Source organism: Peromyscus californicus, unplaced genomic scaffold, assembly GCF_007827085.1.
Source record: "Peromyscus californicus insignis strain IS unplaced genomic scaffold, ASM782708v3 Scaffold_4__1_contigs__length_199733344, whole genome shotgun sequence".
NCBI lineage: Eukaryota > Metazoa > Chordata > Mammalia > Rodentia > Cricetidae > Peromyscus > Peromyscus californicus.
In genome coordinates this window covers 56,465,571-56,491,209 of record NW_026294562.1, presented here as the reverse complement: position 1 = coordinate 56,491,209, position 25,639 = coordinate 56,465,571, and the positions used below count along the sequence as shown (strand labels likewise).

At 40.2% G+C, this 25,639-nt stretch overlaps 1 protein-coding gene across 2 annotated transcripts in view; it reads right to left on the bottom strand.

Moving 5' to 3' along the window:
• Kdm2a (lysine demethylase 2A) overlaps positions 1-25,402 on the bottom strand; it is an 85,082-nt gene extending 59,680 nt beyond the window's left edge. Inside the window, exons 1-2 of one of the 2 annotated variants that reach the window (XM_052761202.1) lie at positions 25,289-25,402; positions 24,097-24,213 (exon numbers count right to left, since the gene is read on the bottom strand). In XM_052761202.1, coding sequence (XP_052617162.1) covers positions 24,097-24,138 — 42 coding nt within the window. In that variant the 5' untranslated portion in view covers positions 24,139-24,213; positions 25,289-25,402. Of the gene's footprint in view, positions 1-24,096; positions 24,214-25,288 lie in introns of those variants that run through there. The other variant, XM_052761203.1, reaches the window with a different exon arrangement.
• Between the last annotated feature and the right edge of the window lie 237 nt (positions 25,403-25,639).

The window sequence follows — 25,639 nt, the reverse complement described above, 5'->3', positions numbered from 1 at the left end:
TATAGATTTCAAAAGACCAATAGTTGCTGGTGGAGACAGGAAGGGGAATTCATTGCAGATTTTTAGGGAGTAAAACTATTCTGTATTGTACTATAGTAATACATTTGTCAAAAGCCACAGAACTGTTTACAAGAGAGTAAATATTTAGTGTGAACTTTAGTTAATAACTTGTTATCAGGGTTGGTGAGTCCAGCTGGTAAAATGTGTGCTGTGCAAACATGAGGACTGATGTCAAGAATACACAGAAAGATAGGCATAGTGGTATAAACTTGTCATTTCAGCATCATGGAAGTCAGGGACAGGTGGATCCCTGGAGCTATTCACCTAACCAGTGAGTTTCAGGCCAGTGAAGGACTCTTGTCTCAAATAACAAAATGGATGGCCCCTGAAGAAATTTCTGACCTCTACACATAAGCATATACAAACCCACATAAATGGGAACACACACACAAAAGTTATCTTTATTGGCCCATCAATTCTAATAAATGTACCACACTAATACAAGAATGTTACTAGGAAAAACAAAGTGGGGAAATTGTACTTCCCGCTCCATTATTCAACATACCTGTAAACCCACCATTTAGAAGGTTAAAGCAGAAAGATTAAGAGCTCAAAGCCTGGCTGGGTGGCGGTGGCACAAGCCTTTAATCCCAGCACTCGTAAGGCAGAGCCAAGCGGGTCTCTGTGAGTTTGAGGCCAGTCTGGTCTACAGAGCAAGATCCAGGACAGGCACCAAAACTACACAGAGAAACCCTGTCTTGAAAAACAAAAACAAACAAACAAACAAAAAAGTTCAAAGCAAGAGGCTGGTGTCCAGAGGACCTGGATTCAAATCCCAGCACCCCAAGCAACTATATGGCAGCTAACAACTGTCTATAACCCCAGTTCCAGGAAATCTGAGACCCTTCTCTGGCCTCCTCAGGCATATCATGTATGTACAATATACAGACACACAAACAAGCAAAACCACCATAAATATAAAATAAAAATAATTTTTAAAATCACATAAAATTGCACTAAAAATAAAGATACAACTTAGAGCCTGAGGGTATAACTCAATGGTAACAACTTGCCTACCATTCACAAGGCCCTGGGTTCCATTCCAAACAACACAGAAAATGGGGGTTATTAATTTGAAAGTTAATGCTGCCGGGCAGTGGTAGGTGCATGCCTTTAATCCCAGTACTCAGGAGGCAGAGGCAGGCGGATCTCTGTGAGTTCGAGGACAGCCTGGTCTACTGAGTGGGTTCCAGGAAAGGTTCCAAAGCTACACAGAGAAACCCTGTCTCAAAAACTGAAACAACAACAACAAAAAGGCATTAGCAAGGGAAGGAGACACAAGTAGGAAACATTTTAAGCTTCACAATCTATGTAATATCTACGATAACACTTCAACTCAGTCACTGTACCAAGAAAGCAAAATAGCACAGACAACATATAAAGAGCACAGCTTTTGTGTGTGTGTGTGTGTGTGTGTGTGTGTGTGTGTGTGTGTGTGTGTGTGTGTGTATGGTGAAATTTCAATTTCATATGGTTTTCCCGCCACAAAATACTTTCAAATACATATACACAAACATTCATGGTGGCAATAAACACAATAAGAAAGGAGAAAAACCATCCAAATGTCCATCAATGGATACATGAATAAACAAGATGTGGTACAAGATGTGGTTTAGCTGTACAGCAACTGTACACACAAGCGTGGTGCACACCTTCAATCCCAGCACTTGGGAGGCAGAGCCAGGCGGATCTCTGTGAGTTTGAGGCCAGCCTGGGCTACAGAGTGAGCTTCAGGAAAGGCGCAAAGCTACACACAGAAACCTGCCTCGAAAAGCCTAAATAAATAAATTAACTAAATTAAATAAAAAAAGGAATGAAGCCGGGCGGTGGTGGCTCACGCCTTTAATCCCAGCACTGGGAGGCAGAGGCAGGCGGATCTCTGTGAGTTCGAGGCCAGCCTGGTCTCCAAAGCGAGTTCCAGGAAAGGCGCAAAGCTACACAGAGAAACCCTGTCTCGAAAAACCAAAAAAAGGGGAATGAAACTCACAAGAAAACCACAAACTCCTGCTGTGTCAAAAAATCCAGACACCAAAGATCATTTATGATTCTACTGTTAGGAAGCATCTACAATGAGTAAATCCTTACAGGCACAAAAACCAACTAAGATGGGTTTCAGAGGCTAGGAGAGTAATGGAGAGTAGTTGTTTAGTGAATACTAAGTTCTTTTTAAGATGCTTAAAAATTGATGTTACGATTTTTTTTTTTTTTTTAGGCAAGGTTTTTATTTTGTAGAGCTGGCCTGGAATTCACTATGTAGACCATACCATACACTGGCCTCCAACTCAAAGAGGTCTGCCTCCCTCCTGCTAGAATTAAAGACCAGCACAACCATACCTGGCCTACAAAATATTCTGAATGTACTAAAAACACTATTGAATTGTACTGCTGAAAATAGTTAAATTAAGTTGTGATTTTAACCTCTATTTTCTTTTTCTTGTTGTTTGTTTTCTTTTCGGGGTGGACAATGAGAAAAGTTTCCTCATGTGTAGCCCTGGCTGTCCTGGAATTCTGTTGACCAGGATGGCCTCAGACTCAGAGAGCCCTGAGCACGGAGATTAAAAGCATGCGTAACCAAAACTGTCTAGTTTTACTTGTTTTCAAAAAATGATAAGGACTCTGAGTTCAAGGCCAGTCTAGTTTGCATAATAAGCCAAGTTATATCGAAAGACAAAAAGATTTTGTAAAAATACTTTTTATTTGATGGACTTCACAAAATCAAATAACCAGGTTTGTTTTGATGTGATAGTTTAAATGTCCACTGTTCTAGATGATGAGAGCCTATAGTCAATAGTCAAATGTAGTGCATAAGCCTGGACTGGAGGAGAGGAGTTGGGGACAAGAGTTTTACATTTTTATTTAGGCCAGATGTGGTTCATACCTGAGTCTCAAGAGTTGGAGGCTAGCCTGGTCTACATAGTGAGAGCCTGTCTCAAAAAACAACAACAAAGACTTATTTAGGACATTTAGAAACCACATCATTGGTTATTATAAAATGACAATTTCCTTAGTTATGACAGTGTATTTCTGGTAACATCATACTCATATTCTTTGGAAAGAAATTCTATAGTAAGCCACACACAGTGGTATACACATGTAATGCCAGCACTTGGGAGGCTAAGGGAAGGGATCAAGAGCTACCAGGCAGGGCCAGATGGTGGTGGCACATGCCTTTAATTCCAACACTCAGGAGGCAGGGGCAGACAGATCTCTGTGAGTTTGAGGCCAGACTGCTCTACAAATCCAGTTCCAAAACAGCCAGAGCGGTTTACACAGAGAAACCCTGTCTTGGAAAAAAAAGAAAAAGAAAAAAAAAAAGAAAAGAATTACCAGGTGGGAACTTGAGAAATGGCTCAGTGGTTAAAGGGGTTGCTGCTTTGCTGAGGACCTGAGTTTGGTGGCCCCACACCAACATGGTAGCTTACAGCCATCTATAACTACAGTTCCAGGTGACCTAAAACATTCTTCTGGCCTCCACTAGCATTAAGCAAGCACAAAGTATACATACAAACATGTAAACAAAGCATTCACATACATATATAAAAACAAAAACAAAGACTTACAGCTTATGAGACCATCTCAAAAATTTAATTAACAATAAGTAAATACAATCTAGAGAAATTAAAATTATCTTTCATTTTATGTATAGGAGTGTTTTGTCTGCATATATATCTCTGCACAACTTTCATCCACAGAAGTCAGAAGAAGGAAGTGGAGTGACAAATGGTTTTGAGCACCATGTGAGAACTGGGAACTGAACCCCAGGTCTTAAACAAAAGCAACAGAAGTGGTCTTAACTGCTGAACTCTCTCTCCAGCCCCAATCCACAGAAATTTTAAGTGCTAAAATAATTAGAGATATTGTACCATGATGCTCAAATTAGTTGCAAATAATTCAATCAAAAGTAATATATAGTTAGGTGTGGTGGTGCATAACTTTAATCATACAACTTGGGAGGCAGAAGCAGGTGGATCTCTGAGTTCAAGACCAGACTGGTCTACAAAGCGAGTTCAAGGACAGTCAAGAACAGCTAAGGCTATATAGAGAAACCCTGTCTTGGAAAAAAAAAGAATCAATGAAATGCAAAGAACAATTTTAACTACTTATCTTCCCCCAAACCCAATGCCTAATTTTCAGTAATGTTTTACTGTGTAGACTATCATATGGCATCTCTGACCTCCCTACTTCTAGAATTTTTTTTAAAATTTTTTTATTTTATACACATTGGTGTTTTGCCTGCAAGGCTGTATTAGGGTATCAGATCCCCTGGAACTGGAATTACAGACAGTTGTGAACTGTCATGTGGGTGCTGGGAATTGAACCTGGGTTCTCTAGAAGAGCAGCCAATGCTCTTAACCACAGAGTCATCTCTCCAGCCCCCTAGAATTTAAAATAAACTAAGTGGTAGTGAATTTCTTTGAGTTCTCATCTAATTATTGGGGGATGGAGTGGGAACAAATGTGTAGCTGGGAGATGTAGTTGGCAGAGTGCCAGTTTAGCATGTACAATGCTTTGTATTCGATTCCGAAACTGTAGAAACCAGGAATAGTGACACATTCATGTAATTCTCACAATCAGAGTTAGAAGCCAGACAGATGATCAGAATACATGAGACTCTGTAACAAAACAAAAGCAAATATACATACACAGACATTTTAAACTATTTGAAGCTGTGTTTCTTCTTTCTAGGTTTTTTTCCTTTATTCTATAATTGGTGTAAAACAAGCCACTATATAACAGATTAATGAATTTTGCTATTCTTTGGTTACTAAATTTGTAAAATATAGGTTCTAAGACCTGGTAATTACAAAATTACCATAAAATTATCTTTTAGTCCTGATATGATGTAGGCAGTCTCTGTCTGTGAGTACATGTAAAAGGCAATGACAGACATGGAAGAATAGACAAACTGACAGAATGGATGAGGACTAGAGATAACAAGCTCTTTAGCCTTGTCCATATTATATACATTACCTATTTATATAGTTAAAAATCAACCCAATTTTGTCAGGCATGGTGGCACATGCCTTTGAACGAAGCAAAAGACTAGAGTTCAATTCTCAGCACCCATGTTGGGCAGCTTACAATTGCCTAACTCTAGAGAGTCCAAGGCTAGCCAATAGGGTACATACATGGACACATACATATAAACAAACAAACAAAACATATGAATTTGAAACATAGATGGCTTCTAAGGAATGACACCAAGGGTGGCCTCTGGCCTCATGCCCCACCCTTCCACATAAACACAAATTTTAAAATTTAAGGTCACATAAATGTGGCCTTAGAAGAATACCAGCTAGATTACATAGCACTGCTAAAGAAATATGCAGGAACAGAAATTGTTTTATTTTTTGAGACAGGGTTTCTCCTATGTAGCCCTGGCTGTCCTGGAACTAGTTCTGTAGACCAGGCTGGCCTTGAACTCAGAGTTCCACCTGCCTCCGCCTCCTGAGTGCTAGGATTAAAGGTGTGTGCCACCACCGCCTGACTCAGAAAAAGATTAACTTCTGTTGTAAAAAAGCCAAGAAGCACCTCCCCCACCCTAAAAGGGAACAAACCAGGGTCTTGGCTGGTCTAGAACTGACAGTAACAGGGATCTGCCAGTTTGCATCACCCTGATTGGCTCTTTTTCTGTCTTTCAAAACATACTCACTCTGTAGCCCAGGGTGAACTGGAACTCTATGGAGTAAAAGATGGCCTCGACTCATGGCAACCCACCCCAACATACACACTTGTCTGTGCCCTGGAAGTACTGGAATTATAAGTGTGAGCCATCATGCCCAGAATAGTATTTTCTTTGTGAAAAGATATACAAAGAAGGATATGAACAAAGTAAAACAGTATATATGTATGGAAAGATTATATGCATACTAACTTTAAAAAAAAATCAATGGAAAAAACTTCGAGATACTTTTTGGGGTCTAGCAAGATGCTGTGGGTAAAAACACTTGCTATGCAATCACAGCAATCCGAGTTCAATCCCTAGAACACATCATAGGAATATGTATGTGCGTGTGCGTATCTTTTTTTAAATTTATTATATGTGTATTAGTGTTTTGCCTGCATACATGTATGTGTATTATGTGCATGCCTAAAGAGGGCATTTGATCCTCAAGGGTTGGAGTTAAAGACAGTTGTGAGCTGCCATGTGGGTGCTGGTAATTGAACCTGGGTCCTCTGGAAGAGCAGCCAGTGCTTTTAACCACTAAGCCATCTTTCCAGCCCATGTGTATTTCTTTTTTAAACAATAAAATATTGTCAGGGCTGGGTAGATATAGCCTGATATGCAAGACAATCCCTAGAACTGCATAAAGTAAGGCACCATGGTTCAAGTCTGTAATTTTAGCACTAAGGAAATGAAGGCAAGAAGATTAGATTATTCCTGGTCATCCTTTGCTACCTAACAAGTTCAAAGCCAACATGAACTACATGTGATTCTGTCTCAAAGATGAAACAACAAAACAAAAACTACCACAAACAGAACATATGGTGCTACACAGAAATTATAAAGTTAAATACATTATGAGACCAAAGTATACAACACCAAAAATATCTATCACAAGTAGGTAGGGGACAAACCGTGCAGGTTTCCCAGCTCTGGAAATAGAGATAGTTGTGAGCTGCCATGTGAGTGTTGGGAATTGAACCTGGGTCCTCTGGAAGAGCAGTCAGTGCTCTTACCCACTGAGCCATCTCTCCAGCCCCTCCTCTCTTTCTTTTTTGCAAGGTCTCCCCAATGTAGACCAGGCTGGCTGAAATTACAAGCATATAGTGTGGTTGCCCAGCCTGGGTCTCCTTCTCTCTTGACTTTCTTCAATTTTTTTGACAGTGGTTTTACTGGTACTAATTTGACTATTCACATGGTTGTGGCATGAATAAAATTAAATAAACACACATTGAAAAGCGTTTAAGTACTACAAAAATTCAAGGTAGTTCATTCTGATCTTGCTTATAATCCAGATGTCAAATCTTTTTTCATAAATATGATTACCCCACATGGCAAAACTTGAAAAAAATAAATAAATAAAACACAAGTAGGGACAGAATTACACACAACTGTTTTTATTTTTTTTTTAATATCTGACATGCACCAGGCACTGTTACTACTCTGATCAGTAAGTAACACTCATAGTTCTTGTCTTCAAAATATAGAGCAAGTAGAAAGACAATAGTGGGATTATTTTTCCTCTGACAACAGAACATCCACATTAAAATAATAGAAGAGGAACTTTTTAGAACCTTTTTTAAAGATTTATTTATTTATTTATTTATTTTTTTATTTTTTTTTTTTTTTTTTGGTTTTTCGAGACAGGGTTTCTCTGTGTAGCTTTGCGCCTTTCCTGGAACTCGCTTTGGAGACCAGGCTGGCCTCGAACTCACAGAGATCCGCCTGGCTCTGCCTCCCGAGTGCTGGGATTAAAGGCGTGCGCCACCACCGCCCGGCTATTTATTTATTTTTTATTTATTATGTATACAGTGTTCTGCCTGCATGTATGCCTGAAGGCCAGAAGAGGGAAACAGATCTCACTGTAGATGGTTGTGAGTCACCATGTGGTTGCTGGGAATTGAACTCAAGACCTCTGGAAGAGCAGCCAGTGCTCTTAACCTCTGAGCCATATCTCCAGCCCCAGAAGAGGAACTTTCATCTAGTAGGAATGAAGATGTTAGAACCCTCAAGAGGCTACTATAACATCTTAGCTAAGACCTGATGCATATAGTTAAAAGAAGGAAATATGGTCAATAAAAAAGGAATTGCATATGTAAAGATCCAAAAGTAAGACCAGGTAGAGAGCTTTAGGAAAAAGTAGCTGAGTGCAGTATCAAAGACTTCTCATCTTTGCCATTCAATAGGTGTTGAACTTTAGGGCAAGTCATTTTACTTCTCTGAGCCATTTTCTGATGAGCAAAATGGGGTATTATCACATTTCCCCTCAAAAAGAGAGCTCTAAGATCATATTTTTTTTTTTTTTTTGGTTTTTCGAGACAGGGTTTCTCTGTGTAGCTTTGCGCCTTTCCTGGAACTCACTTGGTAGCCCAGGCTAGCCTCGAACTCACAGAGATCCGCCGGCCTCTGCCTCCCGAGTGCTGGGATTAAAGGCGTGCGCCGCCACCGCCCGGCTCTAAGATCATATTTTTAATAACACAAGACAAAACCATAACAGGAAAGTGTGATTTAAAAATTGTTTAGCACAATGATGGCACACACCTATAATCACAGCACTTATAACGCTAAGGCAGGAGGATCACCATGAGTTCAATACCAACACAGTGATACTGAGACGCTGTCTCAAAATTAAAAAATAAAAGAAAATAAACCATGATGAATATGCAGTCAACGAAATCCAGAAAAGATTAAATTCTACAGAAAGGTGACCACTTACCCAGACACACAAGAAAAAAAAAGAGGAGCACTGGGGAGGCAGAGGCAGGCGGATCTCTGAGTTCAAGACCAACCTGGTCTACAGAGCAAGCTCCAGGACAGTCAGGGCTACACAGAAACACAGAGAAATCCTGTCTCGAGAAGAGAGAGACAGGCAGACAGACAGAATTAGGCATTTATCAACAACACAGGATAAGTAGATAGACCCTGACTCCTGATCTGAACCAACCAACCACTGCAAAAGCGGCAATTGGAGAGATTTGAGCAATGGAAATATTTTAAACTGTTCTGTTTACCAGTGATAATAGAATTGTTTTAAAATAAATTTTTAATTTTTTTTATGTGTATGAGTGTTTCACTGCATGTATGTTTGTACATTATGCGTGGTACCCTCTGAGGCCAGAAGGCAGCTCCAGATGCCCTCGAACTATAGTTACAGAGGGTTGTGAGCCACTGTGTGGGTTCTGGGAATAGAACCCAGGTCCTCGGCAAGAACAGCCAGGGCTCTTAACTGCTGAGCCATCCCTGCACCCCCCTAGAATTACACTTTTTGTTTTATTTCGCTTTTTGTTTTTCAAGATAGGGTCTCTCTGTAGCCCTGACTGTCCTAGAACTCCATCTGTAAATGAGACCTGCCTCTGCCTCCTAAGTGTTGGGATTAAAAGTATACACTGCCACATTGGCTGAATTGTGTTTGTTGTTTTTCAATGAAACAGAGAAGGGTTTATTTGAAAGAGCTTAAAGATTTAAGCACAGAAATTAACACAGAGTGCTCAGTGTGTATATAAGCATCTCAGGATAGTTGCTTGACTGCTAATACACATTACCTCCCCCACCCCAACACACGCACCGTTTTGTTTTGTTTTGTTTAAAATCCAGAAATGGAGATGGCTCAATGGCTAAGGGCTTGCTGTGAGGACCAGTCTGGATTGCAGTAATGACCTAACAGACTGGGTATCCCATGGTACATTCAAGTAGAGATTAAGGGGTAGGCACAGGACAGAAAGATCCCTGAGATTGTTTGTTACCAATCTAGCCTAGAAAATGCAAAGCTCAGGTTCAGGGAGAAACTCTACCTCAAAGGAATACATGGACAATGGTAAGAAAAAGACACCCCAGGCCAGGCAGTGGTGGCCCACACCTTTATTCCCAGCACTTGGGAGGCAGAGGCAGGTGGATCTTTATGAGTTTGAGGCCAACCTGGACTACAGAGTGGCTTCCAGGACAGCCAAAGCTACACCGAGAAACCCTTTCTTGGGGAAGAAAAAAAAAAAAAGAAAAAAGAAAAGGACATCTCTTCTAGCCTCCATACATCCCTACACACATGTGCATACTCATAAAGACCCTCTCCCTCTTGGGTGTGCATGCACATACACACAAATAAATCTTAAAAGAAATCCACTGAGGCCAGGCGGTGGTGGCACAAGCCTTTAATCCCAGCACTCGGGAGGCAGAGCCAGGATCTCTGTGAGTTCAAAGCCAGCCTGGGCTACAGAGAGAGTTCCAGAAAAGGCACAAAGCTACACAGAGAAACCCTGTCTTGAAAAATCAAGAAAAAAAAAAAAATTCCACTGAGTCATTAGGAAACTTTTGAGGTAGGAACTATTCCAGTATTTAGGTGGGATTTAAGACAAGTTCTCACTATGTAGCCAAGGATGATCTTGAATTCCTGATCCTCTTCCTTTAGCTACTTGAGTGCTGGCTGGATTTATATAGGCCCATGCTCATGCCCAGACTACAACGCCAAATCTTGATTGCATGGCAGTTACACAGGTATTGATTTTTTTCAATTATTTACTGAACTATATGACGTTTCATGTCCTTTTTCTATGTATGATACCAATGTATACTTCTGTTCAGAAGCTGAACAGAGACTATTTCTGTTTTAGCCAGTTTAGCACCTAAGCCAGTGCTAATAAAGTCCTTCAGCAAACAGTCCCAACAATGCCAAAAAAGGTACTTATGAAAGAATAGATTGATAAACATATGCAAAGTATTCAGTGCTACCTATGAAATAAAAGTACCTAGAACTGATTTCAGAATATTTTAAATGAGCCGGGCGGTAGTGGCGCATGCCTTTAATCCCAGCACTTGGGAGGCAGAGCCAGGCGGATCTCTGTGAGTTTGAGGCCAGCCTGGTCTACCGAGTGAGATCCAGGAAAGGCACAAAGCTACAGAGAAACCCTGTTTCAAAAAAAACAAAAACAAAAATTTAAATGAAATGGAAAATGTAGATGAAAGAAGTTTTTCATATGATGGCATCTGAGCTAGTGATGGAATAGACTTTTGGAGTATCTTTGAAATTTCCATAGTTTTTTCAGAACACAACTTTAGTATACTTGTAGGAATGATACGGATATAAGATTAAAAACAAATATAAAAAAACTCACTGCCACTGAATTTTTTTTTTTTTCCAAACAGCTTCTTACTATGTATCCTATACGACCTAGAATGCTCCAACTTCCTGCCTAGGCCAACTAGGTACTGGAATTATAAGTGTGTGTCACCATGTCCGTTTATGTTTTGTTTTCAATGTCCTAATATTTATTAACAGAGAAATAAGCTCTAGGAAATGGCAGTATAACTTTTAATACTTTTTCACATGTGCTTTTAATGATATGGAAAATTACTATAAACTGCAAGACAGCATATAAAACTCCAAACTCCCTTGAATGTATGGAAAACAACTGGAAGGAAACAGGCTAAAATAGTAACGATGACTATATTTTGAATTTATTTTCTTTAACCTGGAGTGGTAGCACGCACTTACAATCCAGCTTTCAGGAGGCTGAGACAGATAGGGTCCAAAGTTCCAACCTGGTCTACACAGAAGTTTCATTAGGACAGCCAAAGCTACACAGAGAGACCCTGTCTCCCCACCACACACACACACCCCAAAAAAATTCCAGGCCAGCCTGAGCTACCCATCAAGACCCTATCCCTAAAATCAAAACAACAAAGTTTCTAGTATTTATACAACCAGTGTATCTAACTATCTAACTTTCATTACTGGAGATATAGGAAATGGAAAATCCTTTTTAATCTTCTTCCAATTAAGTTGCCATAAAGTTATTTTTTTTAATTTTTATTTTTTTTTATGTCTTACCAAATTGATGGAAGGGAGCAAGACAGACCAGTGCTGGACACAGTGGCACACACCTTTAATCCCAGCACTCTGGAAGAAGAGGGGGTATATCTCTGTGAGTTCAAAGCCAGTCTGGTCTACATAGGGAGTTCCAGGCCAGCAAAAGCTACATAGAGAAACCTTGTCTCACAAAAATAAGTAAAAAGCGACAGACTAATTAGCACGGAGAAAAAGTAAACATAATTACAGCCAATGAATATTTATTTGAATTTCTTTGAAGTCCTTTCTATTTTTTGTGTATTAAAGAATGGTCTTTTTAGGTGCTGGGGGGGGGGGCGTTAAGAGCATTTGCCACTCTTGCAGAGGACCTGGGTTTGATTCCCATCACCCACATGGTAGCTCACAACTATCTATAACTCAAGGGGATCTGATGCCCTCTTCTGATCTCTGAGCGCACTGCGCATGTACAAGGTACACATACTTAAATCAGGCAAAAAGAAAAAAAAAAAAATCAGGCTGCAGCCCACAGTTCCAGGGAGGCTACCTAGCAGAGAGGACCCTAGGATGACTGTGGCCTATAATGTTTTGGTTTTGCCCAATCACTGGGCATGCATAAGTGAAACATTTCACTATTAGGGTTAAGAATTTGTACCGTATCAAGCTGATGAAAGGATATGCTGGCTGTACTTTCAGGAGGGGAGGCTAAAATCTTTTTAGATTATGGATTAGCCTATAGAAAAATGTCTGCCATAAATCAAACAGTGAAGGGGAAGATGAATAGGAATCTCACTTACACAACTTAAGTAAAACATAGCTCTCTGAACAGATCAAGATAGGTTTCTTCTGTATCCCAGTATAATTCAGCTATTATTTGGCTTAAAAGGGTTTATTGGGAAATGTTATCATTTTTACTATTTTCTACAGAGAAAATATTTTCTAGTAACTCTGGACTTTGGAATTATAACCTGTTTTTTATGTTCAGAAACACACACACACAAAACCATTTAAGTGGAAAATGCTGAAGGACTACTGAACTCGATGTTGTATTTACATATCTATATCTGTATCTGCATAAAATAATGATTATAAAAGTTTGTTTAAAAAGATGAAGTGCAAGCCGGGCGGGGTGGTGGCGCACGCCTTTAATCCCAGCACTCGGGAGGCAGAGCCAGGCGGATCTCTGTGAGTTCGAGGCCAGCCTGGACTACCAAGTGAGTTCCAGGAAAGGCGCAAAGCTACACAGAGAAACCCTGTCTCGAAAAACCAAAAAAAAAAAAAAAAAAAAGATGAAGTGCAAATGTGAATTTAACAAGAAGTTGTAGATTTTCAACACTGTACACAAACTCCTTTGGTTTTTTTTTTTGTTTTTTTGGTTTTTCGAGACAGGGTTTCTCTGTGTAGCTTTGCGCCTTTCCTGGAACTCACTTGGTAGTCCAGGCTGGCCTCGAACTCACAGAGATCCGCCTGCCTCTGCCTCCCGAGTGCTGGGATTAAAGGCGTGCACCACCACCGCCTGGCCAAACTCCTTTGTTACAAATAAATATTTATGCTCTTTAAAAAAAAAAAGCATAACTAGTAAAATAATTAAACCAACACCCCCAAAAAAAGCATAACTAGTAAAATAATAAACCCCCATCACCAAAAATTGACATAAAATTTTTTGAGTCAGGGTTTTATATGGCCCAGGCTAGCCTTGAAATCACTATTTAGCCAAGGATACCCTTGAACTCCTGTTCCTCTGGTTTTCATCTCCCAAGTACTGAGATTATAGGGTGTATCACATGCCCTGTTCCAAAACTTCTGTTTTGAGATTTATATAACTATGAACATCAGGTGGCCTCCCAAGAGATCAGATGGAACTCAGTTCATGAGGCTTGGTGGCCAAGTACCTGTTGAACCATCTAACTAACGGGCTCTTGTTTTTTAAAATCCTCCCTTCTTTCACTCCCTCCTCACATTGTCCCCACATACTCATATGGCCTAGACAGGTCTCAAATCTTGTCCTTTGGCCTCCATCTTGTCCCAGGGGCTTGGACTACAAGTATATGACATTACATCTAGTTACTTTTAATATGTGGTCCCTGACCCCATTATCTGAGAAATGGGTGGAAACAGAATGCTCAGATCTTGTGCCAGACTTAATCAGAAATCTGGGAATGGGGAGCCAGCAATCTTGCTAAGGTTGCTTTCAGGTGATTCTGTTTTTTTATAATTATAAGTAAGTTATATCCCCTAAATATGTCCTTTTATGGAATCCATGTGGTCATTCTAATAATATATTCAAAACAAGTCCCTACTTATGTCTTTGCTATCCTGAGTCAAACTGGAACTTGCAAGGGCATTAATGAACCAAGAACTCTACACTGTGGCTCACAGCTCCAGTTCCTCTTCTGGCCTCTGCAAGATATGAAGGCAAAACACTATGCACATTAAACATTTTTAAAAATGTTTACTGAAGTAGAATTTAGGCAAGCATGATGGCTCATGTCTATAATCCTATCAAGAGCGGAGATAGGAAGATTACCATGGGTTTTTAGGCCAGCTTGGGCTACTGAGAGAGCTCTTATCTTAAAATGGAAGAAAAAAGGCATCTAGGTGTGGTGGTGCTGCATGGCTTTAATCCCAGAACTCCTGGGAGCTGGAGAGCAGGCAGTGGTTGAGGGCACTGTTCTGGTAGATGACCCGAGTTTGTTTATTAGCACCCATGTTGAGTGGCTCACAAGCACCTGTAACTTCAGCTCCAGAAGGATTGGACGCCTCTGGATGACAGCCTCATCTGTGGGCTCCTGAACTCACATGCACATACACATAATTAAAAATACATTCTCGGGCTGGAGAGATGGGCTCAGAGGTTAAGAGCACTGACTGTTCTTCCAGAGGTCCTGAGTTCAATTCCCAGCAACCACATGGTGGCTCACAACCATCTAGAATGAGATCTGGTGCCCTCTTCTGGCCTGCAGGCTGAACACTCACTGCATACATAATAAATAAATCTTTAAAAAAAAAAAAAATACATTCTCTAAAAAGCCAGGTGGCTGGTTTGAGATAGGTCTCACTATCTAGCTTGGCTATCCTGGAACTCTATGTAGACTAAGGTGGCCTCAAACTCATAGAGATCTACCTGCTTCTGCCTCTGCTTCCCCAGTGCTAAGACTAAAGGCATGTGCCACCACACTTGGTTTAAAATGCCAATTCTTGTGAATTTACCAATCACCACATGACACTTCATTATGTTCTTTTGTTATCTGTTAAAAAAATAAAAATAAGGGAGCTGAATTCAGATATTAAGATTACTTGTTGCTATTAGAGAGGACCCAGTTCAGTTCCTAGAATCTATAAGGTACTTACAGAGGTCCTTAACTCCAATTATAGGGGATCCAGTGCCCTCTTCTGGCCTCTGAGGACACCAGGCATGCATGCAGCACACTTAAATACATGCAGGCAAAACACTTATACACATAAAATTAAAAAAACAAAAACAAAAACAAAAATAAAATGCAGATTCTGGTAAGTACTAAGCATAAAAGATATTCTATGCTATAAGAACTTAATAGGAAGCTCTGACCTGGGGAAAGACACTGTCATAGCACCGGAGAGATGACTTGCTTAGTAAAGTGTTGGGGAGTGGAGGAAGCCCTGAGTGAATGTGCAGGAACAGGTAAGTCCTGAGTTAATGTGTATTCTTGACATGGCGTCAAGGACACAATGCCTCAGATCCATAGGACAGCAAAGCTCCTCCCCACACTCCAGTAAGGCTCAAAGGGATGACAAAGCCTTCCTCTGGTCAAGTTTGAATGTTGAAAAACTAAAAAAACTCAGCTCCTTTCTCCAATTTTTTTCCCCCCAGAGACAGGGTTTCTCTGTGTGTAGCTTTGGAACCTGTCCTGGAACTCACTCTGTAGCCAAGGCTAGCCTTGAACTCACAGAGATCCGCCTGCCTCTGCCTCCCAAGTGCTGGGATTAAAGACATGTACCACCACCGTCGGCTCCTTCTGCCAATGTTTACAGTCTGAGACTGCTCTCACCTATAGACATCTCCTACCCAGACTTGCTAACTCACCTTGTTCTGTACATAATAAAGGTGCTAACGTTCTAGGCTGCTGCATAGTTGGTGCCACTTCATCATAGCCCGCCTGACTCCAGCTTTTGTGTACATGTATCTGTCCTTTCTTTATTAGCTAGTAGTCCCAGCCAGGGTTCCAAGGACACAAGGCATACTGATTATTATTGGTGGTCAAGAGTGCTTGGAGACCCGAATGTTTAGCAGACAGACCTCAGTTCAGTTCCTAGTGCACATGTCAAGCAGCTCACAAGCATCTTTAATCCAGTGCCAGTGTATTTGATGCCTACTCTTTTCTGGCCTCTGAAAGCATACTCCCACATATACACAAATAATATTTTTAAAAAAAAATTTTTTTTTTTGGTGGTTGTTTTTTCAAGACAGGGTTTCTCTGTGTAGCTTTGCACCTTTCCTGGAACTCTCTCTGTAGACCAGGCTAACCTCGAACTCACAGAGATTCGCCTGCCTCTGCTTCCCAAGTGCTGGAATTAATGGCATGCGCCACCACCGCCAGACTTTAAAATAAATCTTAAAAATAAAATGCTTAACTGGGCTTGGTAGCACACCTCTTTAATCCCAGCACTCGGGAGACAGAGACAGGAGGATTGCTGCAAGTTTGAAAATAGCTTGGCCCACAAAGCGAGTTCCAGGACAGCCAGGGCTATTACACAGAGGAACCCTGTCTTGAAAAACCAAATAGGGGCTGGAGAGATGGCTCAGAGGTTAAGAGCACTGACTGCTCTTCCAGAGGTCCTGAGTTCAATTCCCAGCAACCACATGGTGGCTCACAACCATCTGTAATGAGATCTGGTGCCCTCTTCTGGCCTGCAGTCATATATGCTGTATACATGATAAATAAATAAATCTTTAAAGAAAAAAAGTGGTTATTTAAAAAAGAAAAACCAAATAAATTAATTAAATTAAATGCTTACCAGACATAGTGATATACACTTTAATCCCAGCACTGGGGAAGCAGAGGCAGGCAGATTTCTGTAAGTTCAAGGCCAGCCTGGTCTACATAGTAAGTTCCAGGACAGCCAAAACTACATAATGAGGCCTTGTCTTGAAAAAGAAAAGGTTTTTTTTTTAAATATTTATTTATTATGTACACAGTGGGTTCTGTCTGCATGTATGCCTGCATGACAGAAGAGGCACCAGATCTCATTATAGATGGTTTGTGAGCCTCCATATGGTTGCTGGGAATTGAACTCAGGACCTCTGGAAGGGCAGCCAGTGCTCTTAACCTCTGAGCCATCTCTCCAGCCCCGAAAAAAAATTTTTAATTAAAAATAAAATAATAATATTAAAATAAATGCTTTCCAGAGAAAAAGTTAAGTAAGCATAAAGGATAATCCCATAGCAGTCCATATACAAATTAAAATAGTCTTTGCAGAAATAGGAGAATTCTTGCATGTAATAGAAGTGTTTACAGATTAAATTACTGTTAAACTGACATTGTTTTCTCTTTTAAAGTAAAAGGGAAGATCTTAGTAGACTAGCATTCAGCTCTGCAAGACCAAAAGACTGCCAAATTAATGTCTTCAGGATGTCTTATACTGTAGTCATGCCTGCTGCTATCCAGGGAAACCATTTTCCAGTTATCAAAGAACCAGGGTAACCAAACCAATTATGACAGTAAACTGGAGAACATAGTAGCAGAGCAAAAGTAACTCAATGGTTCAAGGAACATGAACAGTCTGTCTTTCTCTAACAACCAGAAGTGAAGCAAAAAGACATAACAAGTTATCATTCCTTGGCACCCCCCCTTCCCTTTGACTTTTTCCTGAACACCACTCTCTTGATAATTATAGTACTGCCACCAGCACTTTACCACAGAACACATTAAATTAATTGTGTTACATTCTCATTTGTCCTTGGTGTATTCAGTTAACCATCCAGTAATATGAGAGTTTCAATGATATAAATGGTACTATGCAATGTATATGCCATGAAAAAGAATCATGCTTGGCTGCAGTAACATACTACACAGACAAAACTGAATTTTCTATCTTGTATTCAGTTAGATATCATGAGGCACAGGCAAAACAAGGATCCAAGAGATTTCCTTCAATATATAATTACTGCAAATTGACTTTTAGAGAATAAAATTGGGCCTGGTGTGAGTGGCACACATCTTTAATCCCAGCACTTAGGAGACAGAGGCAGTCATGGATCTGAGTTCCAGGTCAGCCTGGTCTACAAAGTAAGTTCCAGGACAGCCAGGGCTGTTACAGAGAAACTTGGGGCGGCGGGGGGGGGGGGGGGGGGGGGGCGGGGGGGGGGGGGGGGGGGGGGCGGGCTAGGAAAACAAAAAAGTAAAAAAGTGTGCTCTTATCTTAATGAATGTACTACACTGTAAGTCATAAAGGAGGAAACCTGGGAATCACATCTACACCTCCTTTACATTCATTCTGAAAATATCTAATAAGTGAAAAACCTATGATGCTTTCTATAAGTATTTTTCAAATCATTCCCTTGAATTCTCCTATCAGTTCTCAACAATTCCATACCAACATACTGTTTGAACCACCGCAGTGTCCTAACTGGTCACAAAACCATTCCTGCACTCTCCCTTGGTTGGTCTAAGTTTAGCAATTCCAATTCTTTCTGCAATTCAGTCACAGATATTATAATCTAAACATACTATACCCTGTTGAGTCTCTGTCTTCCCACAACATTCATAATATTTTGTCAATATTTTAACTCCTTCACTTACATCTCTACAGTTAAACTGACCTTTTTAGTGTTTTAACTGCTTGAAAGGTCTCTCAAAATTTGTCAAATTCTTTCCAGTTTTGGGATTTTTTTGTGTGTAATAATCACTCCTCGATTTTGCCTAGTTATCTTTTTCTCACCTCATTCAGGTCTCAACTCTAAACACTCTTAGTGAAAGTATCTTCTGATACTTCAGCCCCATTACTTAGTGTAGACTAGATTAGGTTACTATTAAACAGACTGCATGCTGTATTTCTCTGTAGTCCTCTGTATAACCATAACTAACATGACTAGTACAAGCATTTGTTTAATGTTTGACTCACCAAAGTAGAGATCCCACAGCAAACAGACCACGTCTACTTTGCATATTACTCTATCCTAAGAGCCTTTCCATACAGTCCGATACATGGTTAAATGTTACTAATACTTTCTCATTCCTATTTAAGACTTTCAATTAGCTCGTTCCACAAGAGTAGCTTCCGATCTCAATATAAAATGCCATCTTTTCAGAGAACCTTTCAGTGACTACCGAATCTAAAAAAAGTGTTCCTGACTCTACAAGCATCTCATTACCCTCATAATTTCCTCAAAGTATTCAGCAGTACCTGACACTACAGTATTTGAAAATTTAAGTGTCTGGCTCAGCATAAGCACTCAACAAATATTTAATTGAATGAATCTCCTGAATGAGAAAGATTATTTGGTAAATACTTGAAATTCATTCATCAGCAAAACATGAAAAAGTACCACCAACGAAGTTGAACAGTTTAGTAGAGCTTAACCAGACTGCCAACTTTGAATTCTAGCTCTGTCCCTTCTTAGCTAGATAACCCAGGACAAATTACTTAAGGCATTATGCCTGTTTCCAAATTTGTAAAAGGCAATCATAGAATCTACCTTATTAGCTGAGCAGCAGTGGTGCCAGCCTTCAAGGGGTGCGGGGGTAGGAGAGGGCGCAGGCAGGTCTCTGAGTTTAAGGCCAGACTGGTCTACAGAGTGACAGCCAAGACAACATGGAGAAATCCTGTCTTAAAAAACCAAAAAGCTAACAAGGAATCCACCTTAAAGGATGCTAAAAAATAAATTAGCAAATCATTTGGCATCACTTAAAGACAGAGACACACTCTTAAAAAAAAAAAAGATACAATGAGAATGCACTCTTTTTTTTTTTTTTTTTTTCCGAGACAGGGTTTTTCTGTGTAGCTTTGCGCCTTTTCTTGGAACTCACTTGGTAGCCCAGGCTGGCCTCGAACTCACAGAGATCCGCCTGGCTCTGCCTCCCGAGTGCTGGGATTAAAGGCGTGTGCCGCCACCGCCCGGCTTGAGAATGCACTCTTAAGTGGGTAATTTCACTATCCTGCTAACATCACAGAGCACACTTGTACAGACATAACCTACTACATGACTAACTCATAGGTATACAATACACATGGTATGTTTGTCCTCAATGTTATGACAATCACTGTAATCATTAACTGTATGGGACTAATAACAAAGATGTCTGTACATGGTCAACACAGACACATTCTCTTTTCAAGTGTTGGTGGACCATGGCTGGTTGAATTAGGAACTCATAAAGGACCAACTGCACATTCAACTACTGTGTGCTACTCTCCAGTAATAATGAGCTATTTTTCCTATCACACTGTGATACTTCTTTTATCTTTACCTATAACTCTTTTAAGGACAAGAAAGAATAGAATCAGTATTTTTACTTTTTTACATTTATTTATTGTGTGTATGTATATGTGTGTAGCATGTACATGCAAGAGCTCATGCAGATCTTAAGAGGGCATCAAAATCCCTGGAACCAGAGTTACAAGTGGTTGTGAGTCACTATAGGGGGGAAGGGGAGCTGCTAGGAACTGAACCTTCACATAAGTCTTAAAACTCACTGAAAAATATAGTATCTTGCTGGGCGACGGTGGCGCACGCATTTAATTCTAGCACTCAGGAGGCAGAGCCAGGCGGATCTCTGTGAGTTTGAGGCCAGCCTGGTCTACGGAGCGAGATCCGGGACAGGTACCAAAACTACAGAGAAACCCTGTCTCAAAAAACAAAAACAACAACAACAAAAAATAGTATCTTACTTGAAACCCGTTAATAGTGCCTGCAATCCCAACACTCATGATGGAGAGAGAAGCAGGATTACTACAAACTTGAGGCCACCCTTATTTACATAGTAAACCCTATTTTTTAAGATAAATGTTAAATATATATATTAATATATATATTAATTTTTAAAAGTTATGTTATAAGGGCCTGGAGAGATGGCTCAGTCGGTAAAGTGTTTGTCCTGCAAGCACAAAGACCTCAGTTTGATCTTCTGCACTCTGGTGAAAAGCTGAGTGAGCATGGTGGATCATGTCTATAATCCCAGCATTCAGAGGTAGAAGAAGCATCAGTTCAATGTCACAAGGTCATCCTCAGCTATATACAAAGATATAAAGGGTCTTAGACCAACCTAGCTATATAAGACCCTAGCTCCAAAAAAAAAAAAGGGCTGGAAGATGGCTCCAATGTGAAAGCTGAACAGCTGAATGTGGTCAGGAACATCTGTAAACCCAAGGCTAAGGGAGACACAAAAAGGCAGAGTCTGGGAACTTGCTGGCCAGTCAGTTTAGCTAAAACCCCTTTACCAAAAAAAATAAAAATAAAAATACAGTGAGGGCAGTAGAGGAAGACATTTAAATGTCAACATCTGGCCTCCACACTTACATTCCAGGTGAGCACAACAGCAAAAATATGGGTATGGAAACACACAAAATAGACAAAGCGAAGTGATCAAGGCCTCCACATGCAAGCATATACACATACACAAATGTACACACATACAAAAAAAGTCCTTTATGGAAGGCATTTATAATTGAGATATAATTTTGACATTGACTGAGAAAGGAAGAGACATCAGTCACTCTAAGCCTCAAAATTACTATGCAAAATCCTAAGAAAGATGGTCGTAAAACATACAGTGTATTATTTTACACGACACTGTGCAATAGTTCATAGTATATTCTAAGAAGAAATATACTAGTAAGGGTGGCATACCACAGGTAGAAATTACCTTACATAATTAACAAAAAAAAAGAAAAGAAAAAAATCTCACCAGGACAAAAGTCACAGAATCTCTAGTTAGCCTTACCACAAGACTTCTGTACTTTGCTAAAAATGTGAGAAGTTTTGTTTGCTGAAAAGGCTTTTCCTTTTAAACACTAGACTCTTAAGATCTTTTAGGTATCTATCAAAACAGTTCAACAGCCGGGCGGCGGCGGCGGCGGCGGCGGCGGCGGCGCACGCCTTTAAATCCCAGCACTCGGGAGGCAGAGCCAGGCGGATCTCTGTGAGTTTGAGGCCAGCCTGGGCTACCAAGTGAGTTCCAGGACAGGCTCCAAAGTTACACAGTGAAACCTTGTCTTGAAAAACCAAAAAAAAAAAACAACCAAAAAACAGTTCAACAATTCTATAAACTTTAAAAGTTAATTCCACAGGCTAGAGAGATGGTTCAGCAGTTAAGAGCACTTGCTGTTCTTGAAGGAGACCCAGGATTAGTACACTGCATCTACACAATGGCTCACAAAAGTCTGTACTCCAATTCCAAGGGATCCAGTGCCCTTTTCTGTGGTATTTGCACTTTGCATGCATATGGTACACATACATACATACATACATGAAGGTAGACACTTGTACACCTAAAATAAAGCAAATCTTTAAATTTATTTTAACTATATGTATTTATATTTATAAATAAATATTTGATCAGGTTTGGTAGCACATGCCTTTAATCTCAGCACCCAGGAGGCAGAGAGAGGCAGGTGGATCTCTGAGTTCAAGGCCAGCCTGGTCTATAGAGTTGTCCAGGACAGCCAGGACTACACAGAGAAATCCTGTCTTGAGAAAAAACACACACACACACACACACACACACACACACACACACACACACACACAATAAAATAAAAAAGATTTTATCTATGTATTACACAAATATTTATTTATATAGGTAGGTAGGTATTAGATAAGTAAATAGATACATAGACATATACATACACACAAACACACACACACACACACAATTTTTTTCTGTGTAGCCCTGGCTGTCCTGGAACTTACTCCTGTAGAACAAGGCTGGACTCTAACTCAGAGATCTACCTCTCTCTGCCTCCCAAGTACAAGGATTTAAGGTATGTGCCACCACCATCCAGCATAAAATCTTATAAATTGGATATGGACTTACAGATATAAAACAAATCCCTGAAATACAGGTGACCAGAACATATGCATGTTAGATACACTTGCGAATACATGTCAAACCATTAATAACTAATTAGATATTTTATTTTGTGTAAACATTTTGCCTGCATGTATGTTTGTGAATGTGTGTGCTTACTACCCAGTAGTAAGTCAGAAGAGTAAGTAGATGGTCAGAAGAGTTGTGAGCCTCTATGTGGTACTGGGAATTAAACCAGGTCCTCTGCAAGAGCAGCAAGTGCTCTTAACCACTGAGCCATCTCTCTAGCCTTCCACATCAAATTTTTTTAACAAGCACATTAAAGAAAAAGCCAAAAGAAAGCAGGCAAAGCAGTTCACACCTGAAATTCAAGTATTCATGAGGTTGAGGCAGAAGGACTGCCACAAATTGCAGGCCACCCGAGGCTATAGTGTGAGAATGTATCTCAAAAAAACCAAATAAAGAAACTTACAGCCTTTTCTCTAAGAGTGAGGATCACCAGAAAATGAACTAGGGAACTATTTACTCACTTTTCTTCCAAACAGTCTAAACACAGAACCAAATAAAACCACATAAATTCTAAGCCTTTCAGTTCAGCAGATTTTACATACAATTTTTTTTTTTTTTTTTTTGCTTTTCGAGACAGGGTTTCTCTGTGTAGTTTTGGTGCCTGTCCTGGATCTTACTCTGTAGACCAGGTTGGCCTCGAACTCACAGAGATCCACCTGGCTCTGCCTCCCAAGTGCTGGGATTAAAGGCGTGCACCACCACCGCCCAGCTTCCCATACAATTTTGTGGCTCTCCTCCTATCCCACTCTACAAACACAAATTCAAATGTTCAAAATAAATACATGGTGAATAATACTAATAATGGTCTCTATGACAAAGGAGGAAAAAATAAAAACAAATTCTTAAACCCAATAGAGAAACCCTGAGAGGAAAGCAGAACTAAAAATATCCAAATGCACATGCAAGCTAATCCCTCCAAACTATGACAAAATTTTCTTTCATTAACATATCTCATAAATTCCTTCCAAAATATTAAGACACAGACCTTTATTAGCATCCAGTATTGTCCTCAATCAATCCCCTCAACAACCCTCCAAACTTATCAAACTGTTAACTTATTAAAATTTGTAATTTGTTAACTTACCAAAAAAAAAAAAAAAAAAAAATCCATAGCTTATTAACACGCCAGCTCAAAAACTACAAATTTTAAATAGTCAAATAATACTAATACTAATATATTGAATAAAACTATCCTTCTTTGGTTTGTTCCTAAAATTTAGGTTTAATATAATACATTCAATTAGATTTACTACAAAATCAGTATTATCAAGTTAAGAATCTTACTTGGGTTGCAATCCACAAAAAAACTTTGATTTGTAGATTTGCAATGATTTCTATGAAAGTTTAGGTTGTAACTCCATTTCAAATCAGGATGAATTAAGGTTCTAACTACTTGACAAAAAAAAACAAGGTATTATTTTACCTTCACCCGTCCTGTGGTACACTGCAAAGTCACCTAAAATAATTACTTTCAAAAGAAGGGAGTTGAAAATACTAACCAATCTCTGGCTGTAGCGAATCCTTTCTTCTTCAGGTTCCATCTCTCACTCTTCTGATGAAAGGACTGTAAAGAAACCGCTCTGGGGCTGCCTTCCTCTTCCTTCTTAGGAACTAAACTGTAAAGGAAATGAACAGAAATAAGAACTCATTCTCAAACTTACACACTCTCCTTCCTGGCAACATTAGCAATAAAGAAATAAATAAGTAAATAAATAGAAAGAAAGAAAAAAAAAAGAGGAAAGGCTCAGAACTTTTTTTCCCTTCTGTTTTTTTTGAGACAGAGTCTCTCTACATAGCCCTGGCTGTCCTGGAACTCACCATGTAGACCAGGCTCACTTCAAAGTCACAAGAGATCTGACTGCCTCTGCTGAGTGCTGGGATCAAAGGCGCGGGCCACCAAACCCAGCAAGGACTTTTATTTCTAAAGCCTGAATGACCAATTGGAAGTACGTACAAAACTAATCCAGATGCTAATTAAATGAGTTCTCAAACAAGTAATGACAAACTATGAGCAAAAAAGGGGAGGTTAATTTCATAAAAAGGGGAGGTTAATTTCATAAAAAGCGGGCAAGAAAAATTAGGTTTTATAGAGACTCCAAACCAATGTCCCATATCCTTGTAGGAAGGCTGTGCACAATTGTTGCCTTCCCAGAACTACCCTCCACCTCAACTCAAGGTGTTCAATTCGGAAACAAATTCGAGAGTTGCAGTAAGGAGGCAAAAACACCATCTGATCTAGATGGGTAAATAATAAATGAAACGACTGAAACATCTATTAAATAAAGACAGGCTGGAGCGTCAATCAATCCATAATACCAAGCAAGGGTTTTCATTTTTCTAAATATTCTTTCTCCTGGATAATGGCTTCCATTGGGAATGCCAATGTTTTCCTCTCATAAATATATTACGGCCACGTTAACGGAATCCTTTCAGAGGACCCGATGACATAGTTTGCGAGAGCAGTCCGTGGCACTGCCCTCCTCTGCCTCGGTCGCGAGGGACATAGTCTGACCCCCTGGACGAGTGCTGCCAGGGCTGGACAGGAAAGCGGCAAACCTCGACTGCTCCCCCAGGGAAAAGCCGCTTCTATGGTTCACCCCTTGCAAAGAAATAAAAACTTTACATCAAGTCTTTAGATAAGACAGGGAACCAAACTTCCCAGGACGGGGGAGGGGGGAGGGGAAATCTCACCGGGGATTTTGTTCTTGAGTTCTTGTCCAAGAGAGAAGATTCCAAAAACAGGAAAAATTAAATCTCTAACGTCGTCTTCGGTTTTTCTGTGTATTAACCCAGAATCCAGAAAAGGGTCAGGGCGACCCGGAAAAGAGGAAACAGTTACTGAATCAAACCTCCTCTTCTGGCTTTACAGACTCGGCGTCCGAGGCGTTAGGAGAGGAGAGCAAGACCACTCGGCGACTCCCCCCGGGCCGGCGGTCAGCAGCCCCAAGCCCGAGACCCGGGCCAAGCCGGCCGCGAGGAACACCCTCCGCTCGGCACCCTCGGCCGACCGCAGACGCTTCCGAAGCCCGGGAGCCGCGGCCG